General features: G+C 46.4%; 1 protein-coding gene across 12 annotated transcripts in view; it reads left to right on the top strand.

Annotated features, from left to right (window-relative positions):
- The first annotated feature begins 374 nt into the window (after positions 1-374).
- The window catches only part of LOC142888594 (membrane-associated guanylate kinase, WW and PDZ domain-containing protein 1-like), a 79,636-nt gene continuing 60,933 nt past the window's right edge, over positions 375-19,077 (top strand). For 7 of the 12 annotated variants that reach the window (XM_076027055.1, XM_076027054.1, XM_076027052.1 and 4 more), the window contains exon 1: positions 378-1,191. In XM_076027055.1, the coding sequence (XP_075883170.1) occupies positions 891-1,191 (301 nt within the window). In that variant the 5' untranslated portion in view covers positions 378-890. Of the gene's footprint in view, positions 1,192-12,673; positions 12,781-19,077 lie in introns of those variants that run through there. The other 5 variants (XM_076027062.1, XM_076027060.1, XM_076027061.1 and 2 more) reach the window with 3 other exon arrangements.

Genomic DNA, 19,077 nt, shown 5'->3' with positions numbered 1-19,077 from the left:
ATTATTATTATTATTATTATTATTATTATTATTATTATTATTATTGTTATTACAGTTGCCTTCAACCTTAAAACAAAATAGATGTTATGTCTCTGATAGGAACAGCTCAAATGGAACCAGCTGTAAGTTGTGCCGTTTTCATCTGGCTCTACGGTGCCGTGTCATTATTTATGGAAAGAGACAGAGGCTGTGCGCCCACTGAAGGCTCCTGGATCGCTGTAATCCCTCGCAGAAGGCGTGCTGGGTGGAGCTCCGGGACACTCGGTCGCTGTCGGGGCCGGACAGGATTTTCCCTTCTTGTAGTAGCAGCTGGACGCATGCGCCCTTCCTCCCTCCCTCCCTCTCCTACCCCCCTCCCTCCCACTGCTCCTCCATCCGAGGCGCGGGAGCAAATAGGATGAGCCTGACATGTTACCTGCTTAAAGGCGCCGCCGGGTAGTTTGAGCAGCCCGGAGAGCTGCTGCGAAGCTTTATTTATTTATTTACTTTCTTACTTACCCGGGAAGTTTTCAACACGTGCTCGTACTCGACGGAGCAAAAGGAGTCCAGGGACGGAGATTAACGAGCGGACAATCAAGAGGAGCGGATTAGAACCCCGCCCCCCCACCGCCGAAACCAACACCAAACTCCATCAGCGTGGTCAAAGATGCGGAAACAACAACGGAAGCGGCAACAATCCGGCTCCTGATCCGCCCGGGACACTTCGGAGCGGCATGCCTCGGCCCGGCACGGGGCTGATGATGACGACGATGATGATGATGCTCATGATGATGATGTGCCAACATGGAGTGACGCCCGAGCACCCTCAACTTTTCTCTCCGTCGGGACTGTGTCTGCTTCAGCCTTCAGCCGCCGTAGCCGCGGGTCTGGCCCGGCCCTGAGTCGCCACCATGTCCAAAGTCATTCAGAAGAAGAACCACTGGATCACCAAAGTCAACGAGTGCGCGGTGGTGCGGGACGCGCGCGGCGAGCTGAACGTGGAGCTGCGCGGCGGCGCCGAGAACGGGGAGTTCGCGCACGTCGGCCACATCCGGGAGGATGCCGTCCTCTACCGGGACGGCAAGCTGTCCGAGGGGGAGCTGCTGCTGGAGGTGGACGGCTTCTCCGTGTCGGGATTACCGCTCTACGACATCTTCACCGTGATCGACTGCTGCGGCGGCGCCGCCGTCAGCCTCAAGACCGTGCGTCCAGGTGAGAGCCGCGGCAGGTGTGCAGGTGGGAGGAGGGCGAACAATTCACAAAACCGGGACTGGAGTGGAGTGCGAGGTTGAAATGGGAAAGAGTGTACAATTCCCAGTGGGAGTTGTTTCATAATTGCCATGTGGCACATCTTCAGGAGCAAACAGCCCACAGAGTGATGGTGTGTGTGTGTGAACTGGGGCAGACACTGCTGCTGCTGCTGCTGCTGCTGCTGCTGCTGCTCCACAGAGCAGCCTGGAGTTTTAACAGGCTTTGACATGAAGCTGCCCCGACAGTCCTCCTGTCCTCATTTGTCCAACTTTGCCAAAGCCACTGCGGGTCAGACCTGCGGGGGTCACACAGATTAGGCCACTTAGAGCGACTGCAGCCTCGGCGCTTCACACTTGACAGCACACGCTGGCTGGCTGACTGGCTGGCTGCTGCCAGTGGCGCTCCTTCTGTACGTCAACACAAGCCAATCTCCAAACTTCACTTCAACATGTCTTCTTTAACTCCTCCTCCTTTACTTTGGCGACGTCTCCGTCGTCCCTCGATTGGCCAGGACAGCTCCTAAAATGTGAGGAAAACTCAAACATTTGCAAAACAATCCCAGCATTATTTCGCCACGTTTGCGGCGCAGCCTCCACGGCTCTTTCTGTTTGTGTAAGGTTATAATTAACAATGCGGTGCATTGTGCGTGGAACTCGTGGACAGCTGGGCCTATTTCTAGAAGTGTTCTCCGTGTGTCAGATAAGCCCGACCCGTTGCCCATGCTCAGCTAAATCTGCATTTGTGTGAGAGACCGCCTTTTTTTCACTCGTGTGTGTGTGTGTGTGTGTGTGTGTGTGTGTGTGTGTGTGTGTGTGTGTGTGTGTCTGGATGTTCTGCAAAGCCAGAGTAAACCCCCCGCTTTATCTCCCCCCCCCCACGTAAGGCTTCACCTTTAATGCATCTCCCTGCACGTGCACGCCGGCACGCCGGCCGCTCTTGCACAATATGTGGCAGAGCTCACAGAGAGCCTCCTCCCGGGGGAAATCATTAACTGCGTTACATAAGGGCGCTTCAGTTTCGGCGTTGGCATCGTTGCCTTTTTTTTTTTGTTGCCATCGTTTGTCTCTCGGCGGCGAAGCGCTCGACCTGCGGAGCACGAGCGCCGCTGACCCTTGGGACCGGAGCTCGGAGCCGCGTCTGCTCGGCGACTGCGTGCCTGTGATTGGTTGAGACCGAGCTTAATGATGTCAATGGACAGAATGAACCGCTTTAAAAGTGAGCCGAACTTTTGCAGAGACTTTGCAGACTTGAGGGATCGTCGTGGGTTTCTGCATGAGTCAACAGTTTTTCTTTCACCGTAATTGAGGGGAGTGGGTAATTGTGTGTGTGTGTGTGTGTGTGTGTGTGTTGTTTTTTTGTGAGTCTAAGCACACAGGAACGCCATTGTGCCTCCTCACAGTCTTTCGGGCTCCCTTGTAGAACGGGCTGGGATCAGATCCCCGAGGTCCGACCCCCCCCCTCGCCCCTTTCCCCAGAGCAGATGACAGGCTGTGGGGACAGATTGGATCTGGCTCTCACCCCTTCCTCCCCTCCCACCCCCCACACCCCCCAAAGAGCTGCGTGGGTCACATTACTGGAGGCCACATCATCAGCTCAAAGCACTGGAAACTCTAGCTGTGCAGCGCAGGTAGTCAAGGCTGTCGCTGCCCCCACAGGTGTGCGCTTCCTCGGAGGAATGCAGTAAGGAAAGACACCGGAGTGGAAGTCAGGAGGGCATTCCTGTGGGGAAGGTGGAATAATACTCTGCCATGGGTCCCCTTTATTACAGACTCTGTGGGTGAGACGCACAGTTGGAAGAGTTGTGGAAGAGGGTTGTTATTAACCCTGTGAGTTTTTGTGATTCCCTGGGATATGTTTTCAGCGCTTGATGATCTGATTTGCCGCTGATTGAGTGAGATTGTAGTCTTTGGATTCGGTTCAAATCAACAAACGCACGCTTGGCCAGTTTTTTAAGTGTTGAAGATTTGTTGTTGGTGTTTTAGAGGAAGATATTTTGTGTGTCTTTTATTCTTTTGCTGCTCAAATGGAAATGCGTCCGTCATATTTCCTACGTGATTCTTCTTTGCTCTTGTTTTTACTGAGAAGTACTGCCGAACGCATATTGCATTTTTCACATTTCTGAAAGAAACAATATTTTAGCATTCTAGGCCGATATACCTAAATAAAACAAATGAAGGAGTGAATAAATAAAATCAACTCAACCAAATCAACTCAACCGCTTTTCGATTTCATTTTGTTTTGCGAAAATGTGCATCACATTAAGGCACCACTCCTCAGTAAAGACTCTTTGATGTGCGGACAACTATCAGTCCTGAATGTTGCCGTGGAAGCGTCTCGCCCAGACTGTCCTCTGTTTTGTACGGATGCCTGTTTGACACCGGAGATAATGTCGTCCATGTGTGGCCACAAGCAGAAAAACTCACTTCCTGCACTTTTTAAAAAGCCATGGATGCACCTGGTCCTTCCTCGTCATCCAGTATCTTTCCATTCGTGCTTTTCCTCCCTTCCTGCCTCTGAGCCCCCTCTCATTTCTGCTTCGGCTTATTCAAACTGGGCAAAGTACACAATGAATGCAAATGCACTTGATGTCTGGGAAAATGATTCCGCTCCTTCTCCTCTGTTGGGCTGTGGACACAGTGTGTGTGCAGTTATTTACACTGACGTTTTGGACGCTAGAAAGTTGAAAGTGCATTCAGGAAGCACCTGAGCACCAACTGAGTCAAGACTTTGACGCGCTGGGGAGGTTTGTTTTTTTTCTTCTTTTTCTTTTTTTTTAACCAAGTCCATTTCACAGATGAAACACTGTTATGGCTGTCACGTCTCAGAGATAACAGCACCACACCAGCAACAGTGCAAAGGTCACATAAATCAGAGGTTACAAACGGTTGTTTGAATGTTAGACTATTGGGCAGTTTTGACAGCAGTGTCACATAAATGATGAAGACAGCACCTTGTGTTTAAAGGCTCAAATTTCTCCCTTACTTTTTTTTTAAAACCAACCCAAAACCCTTCAGTAACAAGTGTCTGCTCTTCCAGTGTTGTGGTCGGTTTGCTCAAAGTTTTCCTTTATAATCTAGTCTCACTGTCTTGACCTTTTTATCTTCCTTAGTGAAGGTGGAGTCAAAACAACTAGAGATTGTGTCCACTAAACAGACAAAACTGATACTTTGATGAACCTTCCACATCATTGACGAGGGAGGAAAACAAAGAAGTGTCGAAAGACTTAAAGTGACCCTATTATGGCCATTTCCAGACAACAAATTCATTTTTGTGGTCTGCTTCCAACAGTAAACAAAGTGTGTTTGCTCAAAAGCTCCTAGTTTGAGCTGTACAGGCCGTACAACACAAGTGTTTCTCTCACTCAGCCTGAAGAGGCTGTTTTGGCTCCTCCTCCTCCTCTTTCTCATCCTTCCCTACCTGCTCCATCCGTGGCTCCGCCTTGGTAAAGCCTTCTGCCTTGTGATTGACCAGCTGATCACTGCATGTGCGAGTTAGCAGGGTACTAGCGCTCTCTTGAAACGCACATGTTGCTATTTTTTTTTTTATAATTGATGTGTTCGAAGACATTGTTGTTGTTTTTTTTGTTTTTTTTTACTGAAGAGAGTTTGTTTCCATCCCAACGTGCCCTGTACCTACATACATGGAACGTGAAGACTTCTGCTGTCATCCACAAGAACTGGCGTTGGAGTGCAAATGCAAAATAACTAATAAATCGCTGCTCAGACGTCATCATTTTCCCATGCGTCTTCTACCTGTTTTGCTTTTCTCTATTCACGAAACACAGCAGTCTGATTTGGAGGTTATTGTTGTGAAAGGAGAAAAGTAAAGCTCACAAAAATATCTGAAACGCGCTCAGCAAAGCCTATATTTAAAGAGGCTGCAGCGCTCCGTCAAAGAAAAGAAAGAATTAAGACATATATAGACATCTTAGACCAAACAGTGTCTCCGGGGTTTGCACGTGGCTTACAAGTGCATGGAGACACAGATCTTTTCAGTGAGTTGCACGTCCCAGATTGCAAATCCTTTACATTTTCTTAACTATGTAGATTTGTCAGTCTCGATTATGTGCAACTGACTGCATAAGTTCATCCCTGAAAGGCTCGCCAATTGCCTCTGACGGGAATCTTGCAGCTCTCCCCCTCTTTTTTCCCCTCTCTGTATACTCAGTTCATCCTCTTTTCTCTCCCTCATACAAGCAAGAAGAAATTTTAAATGCTTTGAAGCTCTTATTTTTCAGTCTTTTTGGCTCCCGCAGAGGGAAACTTGTGGCCCACTTTTTTTTTTTTGCTTTTTCATACGCAGTCTTTCTTAGGAGGTCTTGGTGGAGGCACTTGCCAACAATGGCAGCATATCAGTGAATCAGAAGCTGAACCACACACAAGCAGCTTGTGTCATTTAAGCCTGAACAAACGGCTCTGTGATTAATGGGTGTTGCCTCAGGTGTAGCAGTGAGCATTGAACTGCAGGACAGAAATAACAACACTGATAAGTGTTGGATCGAAAACAGAAGGGTGAGCATCAGCGAAGCTCTTTTTTAGGCTGTTAAATTTCATTTGCTTTGGCCTGTGGTTTCCCTTTTTATCAGGGTGGATTATTCTTAGTGTGTAATTTTTATCCCACCTCAACAGACTGTTTTGTCTTGTTGCATTTGAAACTTTGTTAGCACGATTATGTCAACTCAGTGATTCACTTTACATTCCTTTCGACTCAGATTGTCAAAAGAATGCGGTGATTTCACCGTCCATCTTTGAGGTGAAACTTTTCTCTGACTCACTCGATTTCTTTGACTCGGTCTCGTGTCTCACCCTGCGTCCTTCTGGCCTCTCTTGAAATACTTTGCCTATCGATATAGGTTGACTGGCAGAGTTGCATCAGGAAGACGTGCTCATACGGCTCGTAAACAGACGGCGAGATGTTTGGCTGCTTGCGCCATCAGGACTGTAAACGCTGTGGCTTTCAAAATAGAAACGCTCCATCACATTCAAGCAAGTCCGTAGTTGACTGTGTATGGTTTAGGGTGGATTCAGTGCCTGGGTCTCTTTTAAACTATGGAGCTGTGTTAGAACAAACAAACTCAAACACAGGCTTTCAAATGATAACTTTGAAAATAGAAACAATAAAGAAAAACCTTAATATACAAGCCTCCAAGTTTGTGCAAAGATTTCCTCATCCTTGTCTGTTGTTTGCTCATCACTTAACATCAACAAGGAAGACAACACCAATTACGTTTTTTCATGTGGGACTCACTAACACTATCGTTTCTCTCCCACGATGCTAAGTAAACAAGGAGGTAGCGTGTAGATTCTGGAGCAGTCAGGCTTTTTGAGGATACCACCCAACTTGGGGTCGGTACAATTGCTTCATTAGCCTCGTTTTCCATTACCCCTAGAATTGCGCAAAAATTAAATATCGTAATAAAAAAAATGGTTATGGAAACACCTAAACTTCGAAAAACCTCCCAAATACCGCTAAAAGGTTTTTACGCTCTCATGAGGTGGTTTTTCAGTTGTATCGATCTAGACGTATATATCGCAAACGTGTCGTGGAAACACTTTTTTTTTTGCATTTACACGCCACTAGACGTGACGTACGGGGTCACATGGCCAGTTCACTTCAAGTGAAAATGGCCCGTTATGTTTGGACGAAGGAGGAGACGGAATATTTTTTTGCAAGTAATCAAAGAGAAAAATATAACAACCATTCTTGACAGCAAACAAAGGTGACGCAAAAAAAAAAAGCAAATGTAATTCTCGTAAAGTCTCACAGGACGAGATTTTACAAGGATTGCGCCTCATGCCTTTCACCCCATTCAATGGAAACACCTGCAAGTCGCAATTGCACTTTGTTGAAATTTTAGAAATATCACTTTTATTTTGCGAAGAACTGTGATGGAAACACAGCTATTGTCGTCGTGTTAAGTTTTAAATAAAATGTGTTGGTGGCTGCCAAACAAACAGTTAATTCGCACATTTGGCGACCTTTAATTTGCCAACAGGGCTACATGTAAAGAAACGGTGTTATTAAGCTGTAGTATTATCCCTGAAAGCCATTTCAAAGCTTTGACTGGACGCTTTTATTGGAGGATCCATGGAAGTTTTCTTGATGGAGCAAACCGTCGACTTCATAAATAACGGGCCCCTCTTGTCTATAACAATGTTTTGTTTCCGTCGGATTATTCTTGTGCTCTCATACCTGCGTGTTTTCCATAAGAATAACTGTTGAATTAAAAGCAAGAAAAAAGAAATAATGACTGGGAAGCAGCTTTAATAGTCTGATACAGGATCCTCTCCCTCTGTCTGAGGCACTTTCTTTCTGCTGCGGTGATACGCACATGCAGTGACCTTCACACATGTTCCTGCTCTCGCTCGCTCTCTCTCACTCTCTCTCTCCCTCACACACACACACGCACACGCACACGCACACACACACACACACACACACACACACACACACACACACACACACACACACACACACATAGCGTAAGACAGTCTGGTATAGTGGAGATAAATTGACATTTAAGCTGCGCTCCTCCTCGATTCACACATCTGGAAGGGATTACGCACCATTACAGACTCCGCTCCCTGCACATGAGCCCTACTTCTATTTCTGCCGGCCCTGTTGCAGTTTGGTGGCACAGTAATTACACCTCTCCTACGCCGAGAATAGTGCGCAGTGTGAGAAACGCTCTAATTTTCCGAGGCGCTCCTCTGTTATCAAGGCTGCGTTTCCGAGGCCGTGGAGCTGAAGGAGCGCTGGCGGAGTGGGGCGACTCTCCGGTGCCGCCGCACCGCCACCGCCGCATCAGGCTCGGTATGTCGTTTAGCTGAGGGTAAAGGTTCGCAAATCATCCTCAGAGGATTTCTCATGCTGCTGATCTCTCTATCTCTCCCCTCCTCCTAGTCGCTCAAATCTCCAGAGATTCAGGTTGCTGGTAAGCTCTTGAGAGGCTGACCCGAGCCCCCCCACCCTCTCCTCACTCGCCTCACCATTGTATAAAACGCTTTATGTCGGACCATCTGATATCCTGCCACTAATGATCAGACTAAATCTACAGGCAGGCAGGCAGGCAGGCAGACTCCTGGCTTTCTGCGCTGGTGGAACACGTTTCTTTCTTTCTTTCTTTTTTTTTTTTTTTTCCAGGCAAGCAGCCGAAAACAGCATAGGTTTATAGGTAACCAACCGCAGCTTATCTCCAAACAACCCCGTGTGTGTGTGTGTGTTTGCTCGTGACTGTTTCCCATTAGCCTGTTAGCCATAAACGATTTTACAGGGACGGTGATGTCATGTTGGAAGTGTTGAAACCTGGTGGTAATTTTCAGGCAATTGGTCACGGCTAACTTCAGCGGGTTTATTTATTTATTTATTTATTTTTTAATCAGACTCGTAAAATGCACCCCTCCCAAAAAAAAGAATAAAAGAAAATTTAATAGCTTGACTGTCATAGGTACTTAAGTGAATAAAAATAAAAATGTAACCTAGTTTTATTCAGCTGAGAGCTGAGAACTCCTCCCTCACTGAAAAGCTACACTAATATATTATTTACAAGTCAGAACTGTATATTTGTTCGGCCATGGAACAGAACTGCAGACAGCAATTATTTGAATTATCATTCTGTCTGCAGACAGATAGCTTTTTTCTTATCATGCATTATATAAATATCTTATAGATGGAAACTGTTGCTGTTTTACCATTTAATTTACTGTTTTAATCTTATCTTATTATTATAATTGTATCTATTGTTTGCTATTGAATATATTACTAGGTTGTTGTTAAGACTATAAACTATGGTTAAATGAACTTTGGAAAAATCTCAATATAAAATAAAATGAAAGAGCAACGGCAAAACTAAGAAACACTGCTCAATTTACATTAAGACAATTTTTTTTGCAACATTAAAACATTTTAAATGCAAATTAATGGTTTATTATTTTGCTGTTTAGTCATGTTTTATTTCAAACAAGCTGATGTTGCTTCTGCTGAGTAAAATACATAATTTCCTGTCCAGCAGAGGAAGCCCCTGGCAAAAGGTGCATTCATTCAGTCATTGTGTAACGGGAAATGCTGCATCCTTTTATGTCCTTTATGAGAAAAAGGGTATCAAGCCTAAAAACAGCTGCATCTGACAGCAGCCGGCCTGATCTGTTGTCAATACTCACTGAAAGCTCGTGTACAGAGCCTTCTAGTGGCCGAACTGTGTATCGGAGTCTTAGGAAATCATTAAACAAATACGCAGACATGCACCGCATGTGCAGGAGGTGATGGGAATTATCCGGCGATCATCTTTCAGCCTACAAAATGAGTGTGTGCCAAAGCGAGGCGCTCAGAGCCTCGCGCTGTAAGCCGCAGCGATGATACGTGAAACGTGAATCATGTTTGCTTTTCTCTGTTAATCTCGGCCTGTAATAACAGTCGGATCTGGAACGCTTTAAACCTCGGCTCCACAACAGGGCCGTCGTAAACAGAGGGCTTGGCGCATCGGCGAGGATAAAAATGCACCTTTAATTAGTGATGTTAGTCAAATTGTTCTGTCGCTTTGTTTAATCTGCACTTTTGTGTCGTGTAGATAGAGAGGCCTTTGGCTCCGACGCTCCAAGTCTCTGGGCTTTTGGGGGAGGTTTGACTCCCCCAAAACTCTTCCCACGACTTTGTTCCCAGGTGAAAAGGTGAAACCTACCAGATGTCCATGTCAGAGGTTCAAACATCTGAATCGGCTTCTGTGCGCCTGTCTGTGTGTCCCAGCCTCCCACGTTATCTCCTCTGTTCCCTCCAGTCGTATATCAGCCTCGGCCCCCGGAAGTTGACCGACTGAAGTTGACTGGTGTCAGCGTGGAAGCGTCTTCGCGAGCGCTGATATTCTCCTCACTGCCGGGCAGTTTGAAGACCCTTCGTGGTTTGCTGTGGCTTGACTTAGTCACAGCAGCAGGCAAGGCGGCAAGCGTGAAGCTATAGTGAAAGGGGTCAACGTCTCTGTCTCCTGGACATCGGTCAAAACACAGCATGGGATTGTTGAGGTCATCGGGCCAAAGGCTGCCCAGACTGTTATGACTAATGTTCATGGATATTAAGCACCATTTTTTTTTTTGGTTGACGATTACCTGTCTCCTTAGGTAACATGGTATCATATTGCTTTGACCAAAAGGAAAAAAAAAAAAAATAAATAACGGGTTGCTACTCACTAACATTTATGACCGGAAAGCCGTTGAAATGCTTGCATGAATATTGTTGACTATGTGCAATTTGGAACCCTTTCAGGAAAATGAAACTTTCACACTTGGTACAATTATCCAGCATTTCCTGCCTGAGCACCAATTACTCACTGATTAGCCCCCTCTAATGCCTGTAATTAGCGAGGCAGCAGGGATAAACACAAGGGTGTGAATTTTAGACTTTGCGTTGTCCTCCGACGACCCGCTGGAAAACAGTTGCTTGGACATCAGCAGCAGCAGCGGTGGAATCCTTAGCTGAAGCTGCTTTCAATGGCCGCGCTTGTTTTGGCTCACACATCAAGTCATTCATTAGGATGTTGTGATATTTCCTCTAAAAGCGATGAATTGAAACCTTCTGGGCAAGGTTCCTTTTTTTTGAAGGGTCAACAACAGCTTAAAGCCTTTGGCTTCATTAGGCTCCTTCCTCCGGTAGGACACATTGGCTGCAACACATTTCATGGCAGTCCGTCAAGAGGCTGTTTACAGTGAGGAGCCTTGGAAGAAAATTTCATCACGAGGGGCTTCAAAGGGAATACAGAAAGCAAATTGGTTAAAAAAAAAAAAAAAAAGAAAAAGAAACAAGAACAGCCTGCTGGAAATAACAGCTGTTTTCAATAATCTGTTGCTAGTGTGTCTTAATATTATTAAATATTATTATTATTATTATTAAACATGGCATCAATTCAATTCTATTTCTGGACCAAACCACGCAAACGTCCTGTTTTCGCTCCTGTCGCAGTCAATCCTTCTTGCTTGGTGTCCTACTTCACTCTTTGTCGCTAAAAAGTTAGCGACCGTTAAAACCGTGACAGTTTTAAAAATTTCTCGGCCGCAGTCAAACTCTTGTTCCTCCGCATCAAAGCCGACGCGCCTCGTCCCAATCATTCCTATTTGCGGCCGGTGCTTTCCTGCTCAGCGCGCAAGTCGCTCCCATCATGACCGGTATGTGCGAGCGCCTCGCGTGAACTTTCCAAAAAACCCCCCCCCCAAAAAAAACCCCCAATATTTTGGCTGAGCCGCTCGCCCTACTTTCCCTCCTACCGCAGTCTGACACATGCCTCGGCAAATCACATCACTTGCTGCTCCCCCCCCCCCCACCCGCCCTCCCCAGCTGTGGCCCCGAATCACTGTATCTCCAGAGCAAATTTAGACTCTTTTGACAAAGTGAGATATGGGAGGCAATTTTCCCGAGCCGTTGGTGTCGGCCAGATTCACTTTGAACGCTTAACTCGCGCCGCTCGCTCTGCGTTTCGTCTTCCGTCGTCCCGCTTTGCCGGACGTGACCCGAGATCGACTCGACTCTCATTAGACTCCCAGGTGTAAGAAAACAGCGCCGAGGCCTTTTGAAGTTTTCCCTCTTGTTTTCCTCCCGCGCGAGGTTATATATGGTAGCCGAGGCTGTTTAATCACTCCACTGTCACTGCCGGTGGATATTTTACGGCGGAGAACAGAGAGACGGGTGTATTTTTAAAACAGTCAGACGAAGGGGTGATAGACGCATCCACAAAAAACACACACAAAAAAAAATCTCCTCCTGCAGCTGCTCAGAAGGAAAAGTGACATACAACACACGTCCTCCTCCAAGTCAAACATGCAGCAGATTTGTTCCGCTCCGGTCTGGATGTGTTCGGAAAGCCTCTGTCTGTCCGATGCAGGGGGCAACCTTGGGCTGCAGCTGTTTCTCAGCAGTTTGCGGCATCTGGCTGCCGTGGGGACTTTGAGTGCATTGAGTGCAGCGTCGGGGAGCAATTTGATGGGCAGGAGAAAGTGAAATAAAAATAGAAATGGAATGTTTTTTGTTTTTTTTTCTGTTTTCATGAACACATTAAACAATAAAGAAGCACAGATAGTTCTCAAATTAAAGATCAATGTAACAGAATACAATGTAAGCAGCAACAGCACATCTAGCTCTATATTTAGACCAGCGGAAGATGTATGAGGCTGTTAGGACACAAATATGGAATTACAAGGACACATTCAGTACGTACGAAAACAAATTAAACACAAGTGAAGGCAGCCAGATTGTTCACTTCGTCTTCTAAAATCCACATTTTCTTCGACATCATTCAGGCTGTTTTCCGTTGCAGTCAAGATTCTGCTTTTGCGTTTGTGGGTTGTTGTGAAAACCAAAGAAGAATATGTTTAAAAGACAATCCAACCCAAGTTAACAAGGATGACGTCAGAAGTCTATGGAGAGTGCTGCTCCCCCCCCTCGATCTAGTGGAGGGCAGACATGGTATGATCCAATTAGTATCAGCTGTGTTTAAGCAGGCCTGGAGCTGCTGGAGCTGCTTTGGACAACCAAGCAGGCACTTCAGCTGGGATCCCTCCAAAGGAGCTGGTAAATGAAAAAAGAAATATCATAAAAATCATGAATGAATATCATACCATGCAATCCAATAACAGTTTTAACTATGTTTTTAATGTATTTACTGTCGGGATGAAAAACAGAGACGGCTCAATCAATGGCATGTAAACAGCAGAGTTGCCACGGCGGTACAGTCCTCTGAGGGGTCGCTAAGGCGACCGTAGCAAGTATGAAAACTCCTTGTGCTGAGTCATGACGATTTAATATTGGCTTGTTTCAGGCAAAATAATGTCGTCTGACGATGCAGCCCTCTGCGAAATGTTGAATTTTTCTGGGATTTGGAACTTTTTGCTCCGAGATTGTCAAAGCTACCTTGGGCAAAATCCAGCTGTGTTTTCAGGAGACTCTTTGTCTGGTTGATGCTTCTAGTTGAAACCGTCATGGCTTTGACAAAATACTGAGCCCGTTCTTAGGTTCCAAGTTCCAACAGCGTGCACACGTCAAGGGACGAAAAATAAAATTACTCCTCCTCTTTGCTCTTGCTATTCTAAAGAAAAACTTGTTAGAAGACAGTGGAAACAGACATAAAACTCCATTTGCGGCAGCTGTGTTGGCTTATTTCTCAAAGTAATCCCTCACTCGCCGCTTCGCAGCAGCTTTACGGAGGGATAAAATACACTTTAGTGGATACAGTCCGTCAGTCAAGCAACACATTGTGTCTGCGAGCTTATCACTACCAAGCATTTTTTTTTTTTTTTTTTTTTTTAACAAAGAGATCCATTTCCAGCCAAGCTGCCGTTGGTTTTCACCACCCTCACTTTCTTCGAGGAAACTGTTTGTTAGCCAGGCTTGTGATGTCGGGCCTAATGGGTTGGAAGCTGGAATTGTTTTAAAGCCCAGAGGCTTTGTGCGTCCTCGGCTCTTCAAACCAGCGTTTCAGTTTTAAGCAACATTTCCAAGAATTGCCATTGTCTTTGGCCGATGGTAAAATCTTTCCATAAACAACTCAAGACTGTCCTCACCGGGACGACAAATGGTTCTTTCTCTCAAATGCCTTTTTGTTGTTTACACAAGACTAAAACGGTTTCCTAGAGCTTTCTCTGTTTTGGATTTCAATAACTGCCAGTGTGCTTGCTAATGTCTAAACATCAGCTAGTTTACAAGACAGACACAATGTTTTCGAGCTCTGTCAGGCCCCTCGCACAATTTTACAAGGAAACACTTTAGCTATAGTGCTATTTTTAGCCACAGTTGGATGTAGCCCTCTTGTTCATGGACCTTGAACCTGCCCTCAGTAAATACTGGACATTGTCTGGACCTACTGCCGTCACTTCCCCCAGTTCATGATAAAGGAAGGAGTAATTCATCTTGTTTTGCCCTAAATGCAGCCTTGGAAGCAGCATAGGCACCAATATAGAGGGAAGCGCCACTCAAACATCGCACACAGCGCCTTTATTGAGAGCGGTGGTGGCTAATGTAGGCTAATAAGCAAAGCGCTCTCTGTTCGGCCAGCACAGAAAGGTGGCCATTATTGTCCCCTTTGTGGTCATTAAAGGATCCCCAGGCAGTCCGGTAATGATCCATCACTGGCGGGTCTCGAACCCCCAAAGTCGCAGTGGGAATGGTTGCGCGTTTAATGGTCACACAGTGCAGGTTGTGCGTTTCGAGGTCAAAATCTGCTGGCTGCGTTTATTCGTTGGCGTGTAACGGAAGTGAACGCACAAGCGCGTGCGTGTGCAGGTCGCACTGAGGACGTGGTTCTGCTCAGGTTTTTTTTTTTCTAGTCGCGCCATGTGGAACTTCATATTGAATTCACTGCAGAGGATGAAACTTGAAACAGTTAGAGTAATGTTTTTAGATCGCGGCCATTTTGTAGGTTTTTGATTTGTTTCAACTTGGGACACACAACACTTGTAGTGGGTGTCGGACAAAAACTACAATGAAGCAGGGAAAACCGATGTGCAAACACTTTTTTGTTGAGGTCCAGTGTGTAGGATTTCTATGGGAGCCACCGGCGGGCTACCTTTTAAAGAAACCGCCATACAAGATGGCAGCTAACTAGGAGCGAGATCCTGATTGCTCTATGTATATAGAGAACTATTCTACGGGTAGGAAAACCAAATTACTTTCATTGTACTGCGTGTATACACTTTTAATAATGTATTAATGAGCAGTATATTCATCGTTTACTAATATAAACATCATAAATGAAGCCACGTTTTACACACTGGACCTTTAACCTTCACGCTCTTTCTTGCTTTAACTTTCAAACTGTGCTGGATCCTCCCAATTGTTTTTCTTCCCCCTTTTGGAAAACAAGTCGGCTGACTCTGGGAACCTGCGGACGTGTTGTTGCTGAGGTTGATCAGGGACAGAGAGGCGGGTGTGGCGCACCCTGATGGAGGTGTGCTGCATCACACCATGCCGGCTGCTGAGATCAGGAGGCCTTTTCTTTCTAAAGTCTTATCTAAAATCTTGCTCCCCCGCCGCCAGTCTGCCGTCTTATCTCCGCTCGCAGACAGTTTTGATGGAGACTCGAGACGCGTCCCCTGCTCTTAAGTAAATCGCTCATTCATTCCCCCCTCCTCCCCTTCCTGTTTGAAAGCAGGTTCCTGGAAGTCTTCTTTGGAAAAACTGTAATTCTTTCTAACAGTGTAAGACCGATTTTCTTTTCTTTTTTTTCCTTTTTTTTCTTTATATCCATCTCGGTTAAATCTTCCGACAAACTTGACCAGCTGGCATTTTTTTTTTGTTGTTGCTCTCGCTCTCTCGGCACAAGCGCCGGTTAGCTGCACGCCACGGGTTAAACTAACTGAGGAAATTCACATGACAGATTAATTTAATAAATCTCCCTTTGCAACCCGTCGTCTGTCATCTTCCTGCTCCCTTCACAACTCAAGACATCTTTGAAATGTCCCCCGTTGGAACAGCTGTTTCTAAAAAAAAAAATATATATGTTCCATATTTATATCAAGCGCCTGTACTTATATAGGTCAACGGGAGCCTCGCCGTTGTAGTCCTTCAGAGTCCTTGGCTTTAGTCTCTGTGCCACATGAACATCACAGGCATCCCCTCTAATTCCAACCCTGAAGGTAGAAATTAGTGGTTATTACACCCGGTGGAGAGGCTTCTCCCCTTCCGACGCTGCAACCTCAGCCCACTGTGCGATCTCGCTTTTCCGTTGACGGTTTTGCCGTGTCGGCTGGCCGCCGATGACACGCTTGTCTTCCCGATGTGACGTATTGTCATCGGCCCAAAGCAGGATAGGCAGGCAGGCAGGCAGGCAGGCAGGCAGGCAGGCAGGCAGGCAGGCAGGCAGGCAGGCAGGCAGGCAGGCAGGGCAGCTGGATGCAGACACGCATCTCCATCCTGCTGCCCCGTGGACATGGGCTCCGGTGAATGAGTGGACCTCAGTGTGTGTGTGTGTGTGTGTGTGTGTGTGTGTGTGTGTGTGTGTGTGTGTGTGTGTGTGTGTGTGTGTGTGTGTGTGTGTGTGTGTGTGTGTGTGTGTGTGTGTGTGTGTGTGTGTGTGTGTGTGTGTGTGTGTGTGTGTGTGTGTGTGTGTGTGTCAGGGGCAGGCGGTGGGTGACATTTAACAGAGGCAGCCAGTCAGAACTGATGGCCTGATGTTTCAACGTACTGTTTTAAAGCGCGATGTCTTTCCCATCGCTCGGCAACGACGGACGTCTTAAAATAGCCAGATGTGGAGTATAATTTTTTTTAAATGCCACCAAGCTGTGTTTCCCCTCCACTTAAACTGAATGACAACCATCCAGGTTCGCCCGTCTGGAGCATCTTCAGTTCAGTTTTGTGTTGGAGGAAAAAAACGTATTTAGTCAGAGTTTTGTATATTTCGCACAAAGAATTTACAAATTGATTAGATTAGAAGACTGCATTGTGATTGTCCATTGCGCAACAAAATTTCGTTCAGTACCCCTCGACCAAGACAAATACAAAAACGTCAGCCAGCTATTGAAACGACACAACAGTAAAGTAAAATGCACGACCACATAATAGAAATAATGTCTGGATAAAAACATTGATAAATCGAGGCATCCTCAGCTTCTCTTTATTGGCGTTCCGACCTCTCTCTCTGTTTATCCCCCTCTTCCTCCTCTCCCTCCTCCTCCTCCTCCTCCTCCATCCTCTGGCCCCAGTCAGCCTGGGCACAGAGCAGAGGCAGCGGCAGGCCCTGGGTTCCTCTGGTTATATATAGCTCTGAACAGATGCAGCGCACTGGAGCAGAACACACCGCCTCTGCTCGCCTCAGCGTGTATGTGTGTGTGTGTATGCATGTGTGTGTGTGTGTGTGTTGTTTTTTTTGTCCGTGGCTCTTCCTTCAAACCAGATTTCCCATCACACACCGCTGACTCTGACTCAGCAGCAGTGCACCGGAGATCTGGGTCAGAAGTGGCCCACCTGCCTTCTCCCATTTCCCTTTTCCTGCATGTCTTCGGGGAACACGTGGCGGAAAACTTGGGAAAGTTGATTAATTTTCTGGGGGGCTTTCGTCTCTCATGAATCACCTTTTTAGTCAGAATTTTAGAATTTTAGAATTGTGTTTGGTACTTATGTGAACCAGTGAATCAGGTTATTGTCGGTGCTATTTCTGCTTTTACCGTTATCAGAATTATATTATTTGGGTGAATTTCAACACAGTATTTCATCAAAAAAGCCCAAATTATTCATCCTAAACAATTTATTGGAACCAAAGCCAACAGTGGTGGGCGTCTTTACCTAAAAAAATGTTAGTCGTGTCCTTTTTGTTGGTTGTCTTCTTGGTCTCATGATGTCAAAATACAATCAGTCAACAGTTCAAACTCACTCCAGGACCAGAACTTCTTGTGGCCCACTCATGGAACGCCTGCGTTTGTGATTTTTTTTTTTTGCATTTAATCTCCACGTTGGGGGATCAGCGCGTTATGCAATAAGTTCTGAAACGTGGAACAGTTGGACACGTACGTTCGAAGGTTTAGCGAGGGTCAGATTAAGTTCGCCTTGTAAAGGATATTTTAGGCACGTTGTGAAATTTCGTCAAATTTTCGCTCTGAGCGCTGCGCCGAAAAGGAACACGGTGGGGTTTCCTGCGTTGAGTTGCCGCCGCTGAACGCGGCTGTGGAGCGGCAGCAGCTTGAAAGCGGCGCGGGGCGTGGCTCTGCTTGTGGAGGTAATTATAGAAGGTCACTTCAGGGCCCTGTTGTTTTTTCCTCTCCGCCCTCCCCACGCTTTCCAGCCGCATTGCAAGGGAAGAATTGACCTCGGGACAAAACAACGAAACGTGCACGTCTTCAAGCTGCGTTTTCAACCGCGTCTTCTGTCTCGCGACTCCCCCTCGGCCTTTAGTGGCCGTGTGACTGCGCGATAGTGAGACGACTCTATCACACCAAGACAGGCGAGCTTTTGCGTCTCAGCGTCCTCCCCTCAGCGATGAGGAGGACCATCGGATTAGTTTGTCTGCTCCGTCCCTCCCATTGTTCACCTCTTGCACGGCGCCTCCTTCTTGCATGGCCCGGATAATGCAGAGTTAAATGCTCTCATCTGTAACCGGAGAGGGCAGTGTTGATTGACGGGATGTCCGGAGAGCCACAGGAAGCTGCTGGAACAATGGGATTTGCTGTTTGCGAGCCGGCGTTCCCACTTCCGTTATTTGAGGCTCTTCCGAGGAAAGGCAACATTGTCGGGCTGTGTTGCTCAGCATCGGCTGCTACATTAGACATGTTTCATAAAGACTAATGTGGAAAAAAATTACACTTCAGGATTATTTCATGGATTGCATAAAAGTGTTTTGTGTGTTTTTTTTTGTTTTTTGTTTTTTTAATCATGGAAATCTGCAAATGTCAGCTGTCACAGTGTAGAAAATCTCTGCAACCAGACAGGACTGTGGCCCAAAAAGGGGCTGAGCTCTTGTAAAGCAGCCGCTCATTTGATGGCTCAGCACCAAGCTTGATAGTGTCACCTCAGCCCGACTCTGTGGAGGTCTGGGAGGGCGTCTTGTCTTGCTTCGTAATCCTCTGTCATCACTGCAGGTGCTGTTTAATTATGGAGACCTGTGTGTGTGTGTGTGTGTGTGTGTGTGTGTGTGTGTGTGTGTGTGTGTGTGTGTGTGTGTGTGTGTGTGTGTGTGTGTGGCCTCTGTTCACTGCAGAATGATCTCCTCCTCTCCTCTGCTCCAACTGAGGGCAGCCTCCTCCTTGTCATTAAACACCGAATCTTGGCTGGTGGCAAATTTCCACCAGCGGTGACACACACAGACTTTGCTGGAGTTGCAAACCTCATTTCTCAACGCTCATGTTTGTTTTGATCTGTTTTAGCATAGGTAGTGGTTGAGCA

The sequence above is a fragment of the Nelusetta ayraudi genome, unplaced genomic scaffold, assembly GCF_046127955.1.
Source record: "Nelusetta ayraudi isolate G7.1 ecotype Tasmania unplaced genomic scaffold, CSIRO-AGI_Nayr_v1 ptg000019l, whole genome shotgun sequence".
Classification (NCBI taxonomy): Eukaryota; Metazoa; Chordata; class Actinopteri; order Tetraodontiformes; family Monacanthidae; genus Nelusetta; species Nelusetta ayraudi.
Note: the sequence above shows the minus strand (reverse complement) of the source record. Positions and strands in the feature narration are given on the sequence as shown.